The sequence below is a fragment of the Rhineura floridana genome, chromosome 20 (genome assembly GCF_030035675.1).
Source record: "Rhineura floridana isolate rRhiFlo1 chromosome 20, rRhiFlo1.hap2, whole genome shotgun sequence".
NCBI classification, from domain to species: domain Eukaryota; kingdom Metazoa; phylum Chordata; class Lepidosauria; order Squamata; family Rhineuridae; genus Rhineura; species Rhineura floridana.
Window position 1 is genome coordinate 1660563 of NC_084499.1, and position 10004 is coordinate 1670566.

At 47.1% G+C, this 10004-nt stretch overlaps 1 protein-coding gene across 1 annotated transcript; it reads left to right on the plus strand.

Moving 5' to 3' along the window:
- Window positions 1–1445: 1445 nt before the first annotated feature.
- On the plus strand, window positions 1446–9681 carry C8G (complement C8 gamma chain). Its single transcript, XM_061604053.1, has 7 exons — window positions 1446–1631; window positions 4199–4347; window positions 5062–5132; window positions 6565–6666; window positions 7618–7719; window positions 8388–8426; window positions 9466–9681. The coding sequence occupies exons 1-7, from the start codon at window positions 1494–1496 to the stop codon at window positions 9489–9491; spliced, it is 627 nt and encodes a 208-aa protein (XP_061460037.1). The 5' UTR covers window positions 1446–1493; the 3' UTR covers window positions 9492–9681.
- Window positions 9682–10004: the final 323 nt, after the last annotated feature.

Here is a 10004-nt window from a genome sequence, read left to right on the forward strand (position 1 = left end):
CCCGGGCCCTGAGATCTTCAGGAGAGGCCCATCTCTCAGTCCCAACACCCTCGCAAGTGCGATTGGTGGGGACGCGAGACAGGGCCTTCTCGGTGGCTGCTCCTAGGTTCTGGAACTCCATTCCTAGGGAGGCATGAATGGCCCCCTCCTTGGCAAGTAAAGACTTTTTTATTCCGACAGGCTTTTGGGATAGAAGGTGTTTAGGATTGGGCTTTACAAGGCTTGTTTTATTGTTTTATATTATTATTTGTATTATTTTAAATTGTTTTTAGTTTTTTAAGTGCCTTTTACGGTTTTAAGGTTGTGCATAGTTTAATTGTATTTTAATTGTATGTTTTCTATGTTTTTAACTATTTGTAAGCCGCCCTGAGTTCCAGTTTGGAAAAAGGGCGGGGTAAAAATAAAGTTTCCATTCAATTCAAGTTTCAATTGTCTTCAAGGCAGCAGTGCCCCTCTGGCTGGCCATTGTGTGAAATGAAAAGTGGCATTAAATGAACCCATAATAGTCTCATCCAGTTAAGAACATAAGAAGAGCCTTCTGGATCAGCCCAGTGGCCCATCTAGTCCAGCATCCTGTTGTCTCAGTGGCCATTATGGGAAGATGCCCACAAGCAGGATGTGAGTGCAACAACACTGTCCTCGCTTTGGAGTCCTAGCAGCTGCTATTCAGAAGCCTACTGCCTCCGACTGATATTTAGCAACAGAAGCTCAGACTAACGGGCGCTGGAGGCATTAAACTGAGGAGAGCTGCTGCCATCACACCTTGCTTGTGGGCTTCCCATTTGAGTAGCCATTGCCAACCTGGTGCCCTCCATCCGTGCTGGTTGGGGCTGATGGGAGTTGTAGTCCAACTGGACGGCACCAGCTTGGTAGAGGCTGCATTGGGGCATCTGGCTTGACACGGTGGGAACGCAAGAGGCTGCATTAGATGGACCCAGCTGGGCCTGATGCCAGCAGCGCTGTTCTTAGCTTCTTATGAAAGGAGGTGAATCATCATCACACAATGCCTAATTGCATTTACGGAATTCACTGCCACTGGCAAGAGTAAGCGCTGTTAACAGAAGGCAGTGTGGAACCTCTATGTCCAGAGAGGGAATCTTGGGGTGAAGATCCTGGGACGTGTGTGTGTGTGTGTGCTAACCTTCATGATCTGTGCATACTTCACCGGTGTGTGTTATTTAAAGCAGATTCAGACAGATGCATGCCCCCCCTTTTCAAAAGCACGCTGTCTGCTGGTTTTATGGTCCCCCTTTTTTTTCCTGGTGATGCCACAAAACCCTCTCTAGCCTGGGATTTCAGGGAGCCTGAGGGTGCTCCTGGCTTTGCAGGCTGCAGCTTCAAAAGCTGTTGGGACTTTGCTCCCTTTGGGTCAGCCTTTGCCTCTGACTTCCGGTCTCTTCCGGGAAGGGCCATCGGCCTGATTAATGACTGACCAGCTATCGTGAGCCCACCCACCTGCCCGCAAGCGCTTCCTAGGCCACTGCAGCCTGGCCATGGCACCCACTGCCTTCCTCCTCCTCTCTGGCCTGCTGCTTGTTTCACTCTCCTGCGCCCAGCATCGGAAGAAGCCCCCAAGGCTGGAGAATCCCATTGACAAGATCAGTGTCCAGGCAAACTTTGACCCTGGCCAGGTGAGGGCTTGGGGGATGCACACTGTAGTTTGAAGGGGGAGGGAAACTGCCCCAGCCAGCGGGGCAGCAGATAGATAGCTTATTAGAGCTGTCAAAAATTGCTTGGTAACCACGTCCTCCCAATCGTTGGCTGAGATGTTGTGATGTCATGGAATGTCATCCCTCCAGAAGTTCTCATGGGTGTAGCAAATCCTGAGGCAAAGGTTGCTGTAACGTTTGAATGCCAGCCTTCCCCCATGCAGGTGCTTCCCAATAGAAGACTTTTCATTTGCACGCTGTTAACAAATCCTGACTTAGACCTGTCCCAGAGCATTGAAGATGTGCCTGCCTTCACATGCCCCAAGCAATCTGGGAGCTGGCCTGGGGCATGAACCTATAATGATGATCCTCTCACACTGTGGCATTTGTTCCAGCCTTGCCCTTTACTGTTCCTTATCTGTTCTATTCATTTGGCAGGAACCTCCCTGCCAAAACCACTGACAAAGGCACCTTCAAGTCTTCATTTCCCCCACCCTCTCTTAAAAAAAAGACTTGTGCATTGTACGATACTTAAGATTCCTTGGTTCTCAATCAAATTCTAAATTCTGTTCAATTTATTTTAAAAAACGAATACATCAAATTTTTGAACGTCGAATTTTCTACTCCCAGATGGATTGTTGTACTAGCCATGCAGCACAGCAAACATAGGCTGGGTGGGGTGGGGTAGGCCTGTTACGGTAAGTTTCTGCATACAATAGCAAAAGTCTGCCTTACGGGGTCACCAGACTTGTTGCTTTTGCTGGTTTTCTATGCTTTTCAGTAAGCTTTGAAGCAGCGACGGGCAATGGGATGCATTCAAGGTGGTACTGGACTCCAATTTCTGTCATCCTTTTGCTGTTGATGGCTGGAGGTATTGATGGAGTCCAGCCACATCGAGAGGGTGCCATGTGGGGCACCCCTGGTTTGGAGGAAGGGACACTCACTTCTGAATCTTCTTCTCTTAAACAGTTAAACAACATCACTGGCATTGTCTACAGACTCAAATTCAGTGGATTGTATATCCAGTTGTTTTGTTGTTATATGCCTTCAAGTCGATTACAACTTATGGCAACCCTATGAATCAGCGACCTCCATTCATAAACTACTATAAACCACTCTGTTCAGATCTTGTAAGTTCAGGTCTGTGGCTTCCTTTGTGGAATCAATCCATCTCTTGTTGGGCCTTCCTCTTTTTCTACTCTGAACAAATCTGTCAATTTCGGTTCTCTCAGTTTCTTGTTTTCCCAATCTTAAATTCAGTTCTCTATATTTTAGTTAAAATAATCCTCATGAAAATTCATCAGCATTTTAATGTGGATGTCTCCTAATGCACAATTTTCTGTGCAGTTTGGACTAATGTACACCTTTTTGCAAGCAAATTTCCCCTAATATAACACACTTTGTTATTTTTTACTATTCATTTATATGCATGCTTTAGACTAGTGTATGATTTTTTATACACTTTACTTGGCTGGTGAGCTGCACCGAAAAATTCTGCAAAATGCAAATTTCAAAGGCTGTGTTCAGGAAAGTGCAAATTTGATAGATTCAGCTTTTAATGTGAACTGAATCGAAATTCTTGCCCATCCCTAATATCCAGCTAAGTTCTATTCAGAGTAGATCCATTGAAGTTAACAGATCCAAGCTAATCATATAACCATTAAGTTCAATGGGTCTACTCTGAGTAAGCAAGCTGGATAGATCCCAATGCTTGTACATTGTAGTTTTTCTGTAGACGGTTATACCCAGCTAGAGGTATTTAGGAATCAGAACCATTTTTTTAAAGAAACAAGAACTAAGAAATGGTCCACTTCAGTTTCTGCTCTCCACTCTTGAGTGAACGGAGACACTCGCTCCTTCCTCTCGCTGGAGTTGCCAAGTCTTGATTCAAAAGGTGCAAGCGCATTGCGCAGGACCAAGAGGAGGGCCCTAGATGGAACTTGGCTGGAAAGGGGGGGGCTATGACAATTGGCTGGCCAAAGGTGGAGCCAGACCAGAAATGGGTGGGGCCGGTGAGAACCTGCACAGTTGTAGGCGGAGCCTGGCAGAATCTGGAATTGACTCACTCCATGCACCTGGATGCGGCTTCCCTGAAAAAACACAATTTTGCTGGTTGGCCATCTAATCCGCCGGTTCACTTTAACTTCTTGTTTAAATTCTCTCCGGGAAGAGACGTTGATGCAAGAGGTGCATGACACTACAGCAGTGCGTCCATCTCAGTGGCAGAACCCCCATTTTGCATGCAGTAGGTCCCAGGCTCATCTCCACTTTACAAGGGCCGGGTAGGAGGGGATGATGGAAAAGGCCTCTTCTCTGCCGGAACCCCTGGGGAACTGTTGCTGCCAGTCAAAGCACAGCAGCCTCCCGTGGTGTCTTCCTGCTCTCTGGAGCTGATGGGAGTTGTTGTCTTAAACAGCTGGAGCACCCCAGGTGACTGAAGAAGGCTAGTCCTGGGCCAGGTGGACCGTCTGACCGGACAGAATGCAGCTTCCTATAATGTTGTGCATGTTGTTCAGAGTCTCCTCTCTCTCTCATTCTCTCTCCTGCAGTTTGCCGGGAAATGGTTCCTTGTCGGGGTGGCCTCACGGTGCAGCTACCTGAGCGAGAACAGCCACCGGCTTGAGGCAACGAATGTGGTGATCTCTGCGACTGGTGCAAGTCCTCAAGGATCGTTATTGATTAGCACCTTCCGCCTGCTGTGAGTATCCCAGGAAGCCGGTGTGATCCACTGTGCCTAAAGCGGGGTGCAAAGGAGGAGGTCACTCCTCCTTGAGTTGTCCTGAACTCTAAGAACCTAGGGAGAGTCCTGCTGGATCACAGCAAAGGTTCACAGGATGTGGTTTCCCACTGTGGTCACTAGCCTCACAAGCAGGGCCTGAAGGCAGCTGCAGCAGTGCACGCTCTTCCTTTGTTGACAGGAGCTGGTATTTGGAGTTAGTATTTGGAGGTGGACTGCCACTAAACATGGAGTTTTCATTGTTATCTAGCCACCGTGCCGCCCTGGGCTCCTGCTGGGAGGAAGGGCGGGATAGAAATCAAATAATAAATAAATAAATAAATAAATAAATAAATAAATAGTGGGGCCCTTTTTCATTTCGCCCTTTTTAAAAAGACATCTAAACTAAGTAGTCCTTGCCACACCCTGTGCCAGCAAGTTCCATAAGTGAATTATGTGACAGGTGACAGACTTGCATTTTTTCTTTCCTGAACCTACTGCCCAAAGGAATGCTATTTCTCACATGTGTACACACACACATATGTACAACCAGTGCCATTTGTTTTTTTTGGGGGGGTAGGCAGAAATGTCTCTTTGTGAGGGTGGCTGTTCCTAGGCAGGGCAAATGGCTCAGGATCCAGCCTGATTTGGTCCTGCTGGTGGAATACTCTCCTGAATGTTTGATCCTCTCTGCAGGGACGGCATCTGCTGGAACATCAAGCAAATCTACTTCCCCACCAAGATTCCTGGCAGGTTCCTCTTGAAAGGTGCGCTTCAGGAAGGGTGAAGACTGGGGTGGTCTTCCTGATGAGAATTCTAGAGGAACCAAAATAGAAGGGGGGCTTCCCCCAACACTCCTCCCAATTCCTTTTAAAAAAGTAGGCAGATCAATGGCCAAAGCTTTCCCCATGACACTATCTTCAGTAATAATCCTCAGCATTTCTATCATGTGTTTCAAGGACTCAGCTAACATCTCTATGATCCACAGAACAACCCTGGAAGATAGGCCACAGCCATCATTGCCATCTTATAGTGGAAGAGTAGCTGGTCCAGGCCTGCCAAGTGGGTCTTTAGGATGAGCAGAAGGGTTCCCATCTTAACGCTCATATGTCCATGTCCACGCAGAATTAAGACCCACTGAGTTCTGTGGGACCATCTCCCATCCCATGTTAAGTGCCTATAGGACAGCAGCCCTACCCATGTGGACTTTAAAAAAAAATCTACCCAACTTTCAATTAGTGACCTGCTATTTCCTTGGCATCTTAGTACAGCTGTTTCTTGATATTTTCATCGTTGTTTATTGTTTTTAATGGCTGTCTTACTATGTCGAAAGAGCACGTATTGTGGCGAAAACCTTACTGCACATGAAAGAACCTAGAGGAGGTAGGGATTCTCATTAGAAACTCCCCCTGCCTGGCTGGGGTTTGGACGTGAGGGTCCTGGGTTTCTGAGTTTGGGAAGGCAGCAAAATGAAGTCACACCTTTTCATGCAGTCACCTTCTGTGGAACTCCCTGCCTCAGCTTTTATGGGTGTTCTTGGGTGGTTTTAATCCTCTGAGTGGAATGATTTTGACAAAGTATAGTTGCTCTTTTAAATGCCTTAAGTGCCAATGGGAGGAACTAACTAAATTTTGAATTGTGCTTTAATTGTTTTTAGGATGCTCTTTGTGTTGTTAACCTGTTTTGTTGATGTGTTGTTTGTGCCACCCTGGGCTTCTTTGGAAGGAAGGGTGGGATATAAATCCAATAAATAAATGTTGTTGTCTTGCTGCTCTGTTGATGTGGTGGGGAGTACCTGTGGCCCTCCCAAGAGTGCTGGACTCCATCAGTCCCAGCAGGAGCCAGCATGGCCAGTGGTCAGAGTCAGAGCTGATGGGCGTCCAGCCACGTCAGGAGGGCGGCAGGTGCTCAGTCCCCTGCGAGGCTGTGTTATCTTTTCATTGTAAGCTGTTTTTGTTTCATTAAAAAGTGGGTTATAAACATTAAATAAACCAAGCTAAGCTAAACTCTGCTGCACCAGGTCTTCATTACCTGATGGATTTCTGCCTCTTGCGCTGCTCTTTAAAAACACAGATGCAAAAGCCTATAAGCAAGGGCGAGGGGCAGCCGCTTTGCTCACAGCTGGGGACCGAACTGGGCTGGAAAAGAGCTGCTCCTCCATGCTCTGCTTCCCTTTGACTCTTTATGGTTCTTTTCCAGGCCGTGGCAGCCCTGTGGACGTGGCGGTAGGGGAAACAGATTACAGCAGCTACACCATCGTGTACTACCAGAAGGCCCGGAAGATCTCAGCAAAGCTTTATGGTGGGAACTCGGACAGCAAATTTCTTGATGCGCATGAACGCATGACTGGAAAAATCCCTGGAGGAGGGGAAGTCTATCTAAGCTTAGCCTTGATAGATAAAGAGAACCTCCAGGTTCAGAGGCAGTGTACCTCTGAGTATCAGTGGTGTAGCAACAGCGAGGAAAGGCTTGGGAGCCTCCTGGATCCATCTAGTTGGCCACTGTGGGGAGCAGAATGCTGGACCAGATGAACCAACAGATGCCAAAGTTATGTTTGGGACCCAGGTACCTGGCAGCCCCATCAGCCATCCAACAGAGTTTATTCCAAATTTCGTTTAAAGCATTTTTTTGTTCAAATTAATGATGTGTTGCTTTACGACAAGAGAAGGAAACTAGCTGAAGGGCTCCTGTGCGCATACAGAGTATATCCACTTCTCGCTGTGTCTCTGCAAAATACCTTGGAAGGAGGCCAGGAGAGACCAATTTTCCTTTGCTGGCTGGGTGGTGGTAGCGATTTAGTTTTGTCTCTTTGGGGTTGAGTCACTTTGATTCCTCCCAAATGCAGAGATGGATCAGGCTGCATTGCCTGACCTCTGAGGAGGTTGCCTTGTTGCCTCTCCGTGTGAGTTGCTACTCTGACATGCCTTATGTCTATCAGTGTGGGACAGGTGCGGTCTTACCTTTGCATGGTTGCAGTATTCAGCCACTCACCCTGCAAAGGTACAAGAGAACTGCACCCTTAGGTGAGGTTACCCATTACATCTCTGTTTGAGTCATTGTCCTGAGCTACTCTCCGCCCACCCAAGAGGTATTCCCAAAGCAATGACATATGAAAAGACACTGTGATGGGGCAGGACAGTCTTGCCTTGTACACTAAAAACATGAACCTTTTCACGGGGAAAAAGTGTGGTTTGGCTATTGACTGCTTAGGGAGCATGTATGGCACTAACATCTCACTTAAACTTCTGAAAGGACGAACCGCCCGAGTCAGTGATGCCATCATGGCTAAATTTGAGCAGCGTGTGGCTGGTGTAGGCCTGAATGAGGATCTTACCTACTTCTTCCCTGTCTATGGTGAGTTGAGGACCGCTCTCCATGCCCCATAATTCCACGTGATGGCTTTGAAGGTGGGGCCAAGGAGACCCCTGGTAGGGCACGCGGGAGGTCCCCAGCTCCTCCAGTTAGAAGAATCAGCTCAGCTGAAAGGTGGTGGGCAGGAGCATTCTCTGCCGAGATGGCCAGGGTGAGGTGGACTTAGAGATGTGAAGGCCAAGGGGGAAAAAACAGAAAAATTTAAATGAAAAAATCCATCCTCTTGCCTTTTAAAACAATTTTTTCTGTTTTTTTCCCTGGGCCTTTGCATCTGTCACATGAATCAGTGGTCTGAACTGGGATAAGTCCCCTTCATATGCTCTGTAAAACCTGTCTCCTGATTTGGTGTCCTGGCTGGTCTTTGCCCACCCGCCACCCAAAGGTCCCACAACAGTTTTAAAATGCTTCATTAAAAACCTAAAATTGCATCATAAACAATAAGGTGGGTCCTAAAAATATACGTCTCAGGTGTCGAAGGCCAGGTAAAGAGGTGCGCCTTCAGCATTTGCCGAAAACTGCACAGCAAAGTTGCCAGGTGCACCTCTGTGAGGAGGGAGCTCCACAACTCAGGGGCTGCCATAGAGAAGGCCCTCACCGGGGCTGCAACCAAGACAATGGCCAAGTTTATTTCATTTGATCTTTCTCTGCAGGGTTTTGTGACTCAGCTGACCAGTTCCACATCCTTGATGGTGAGTTGCAAATTTTGGAGTACCACCCTTTCTACCAACTCTCCTCCCCCACCCCCACCCCCACCCCCACCCCCAAGCAAGAGTGTGTGTGAATTTGGCATGATGTTTTTGGTATCAGGTCAGGTGCAGGTTTGATCATCCAGAGAATAATTCTCATTATCTTTTCTTAAATGAAATAAGAATTAAATAATTCTCTTAAACATACACGCATGTTGCCTAATGCCCTTGTAGCAGGGAGAATAGGTTTGAAAGCATATGGAGTTTGACTTCTGGGGGAGGTCTCTACAAAGGATTTGTTTGCAGTTGTTGGAGAGAGTGGGCGGTTATTGAATTTTTGTATGTACCCCATCCAGCTCCTTGCTCTATCACATGATTAGCAGAAGCAGACTTAACATTCTGCCAATTGCACAAATGCATGCAAATTAAGAATGTATATATACACACACATACATATCCATGCAACTTATGCAACCCCCCCCCCAAATTCAGCTTTGCTTGGTGTTGGGTCCAGGCTACCCTGCCTGGAGTCAAGTCGAGAGTGTGCAATTGACACGGCCTCAAAAACAGCCCTGTGTTGCTTTCCACCCCAACCTGAAAGGGGATTGGCTTTGTTCTGTCAATTTGAGGCTATAAAAAAACAACCACCACCAGACAGTGGGCAGAGCCATGGTGTGCAATTGGACAGAGGCATGGCAGGTTCAGCTGTTCAGGGTGGAGCCTAGTGAATTTTTTTTGTCAGATGAGAGGGTGTGGCCTAATGGGTTTTGACATGACAGAGCACAGAGAGATTAACCAATGTGTGTGTGTTTGTGTGTGTGGGTAATAGGGGGAAAAGATTAACCCAAATATTTTGAACCCAGGTTCAACAAGAGATGTAAACAACTAAACTGAAATAACTTATTGATTGGCCATCCTGGATGTAGAGCCTAGCTTTGTGCACCAGGTCCTGATGGGTTAGGAAACATACAGAGCAGGTTGAGCGGCCTCAAGGAGCTGGAGTTTCCCCCGTCCCAACCAAACCCTCCTTTTTGCTTTCCAGAGACCAAATATGTAAGGGGTCCCTGAAGTCCAATCAACTGAGCCTGCCTGCAGGGGCCCGAATGACCTCAGTCCCATATCCACGCGCCCAGCAACCTTTGTGAAAACTCCCAGGAGGGAGCCATAGAATCCTCCCCACGTTTCCGTGCCTTTGCCATTTTAATCCTTTGTTCCCAATGCCTTGACCTATTAATAAAGTGAATCCAAGAAAACCAAACTGTATATATTTGTTTGCTTTAAAAAAATTTTTTTAAAAGCCAATGGTTCATATTGCCACGCTTTAAGGAGGAACAGTCGATGCTGCTGCCCTGCTTTAAGGAGGAACAGTTGCTACCCACCCAGCTTGCAAATTCTGAGCTAAGGATTTCTCTGAAAAGTCTCCTTCCAAGACTTTAGGGCTCAGCTATCTGGGCACTCTGGATTTTAGCAGAATTTGGCTTTGTTTGCAAGCAGAGACTTTCTTTGACAAACCTCTTATTTGACCCAGAAGTTCACATCCTGCAGGGCTTCTTAAGGTCCAAGAAGCGAGCTTGAAACACT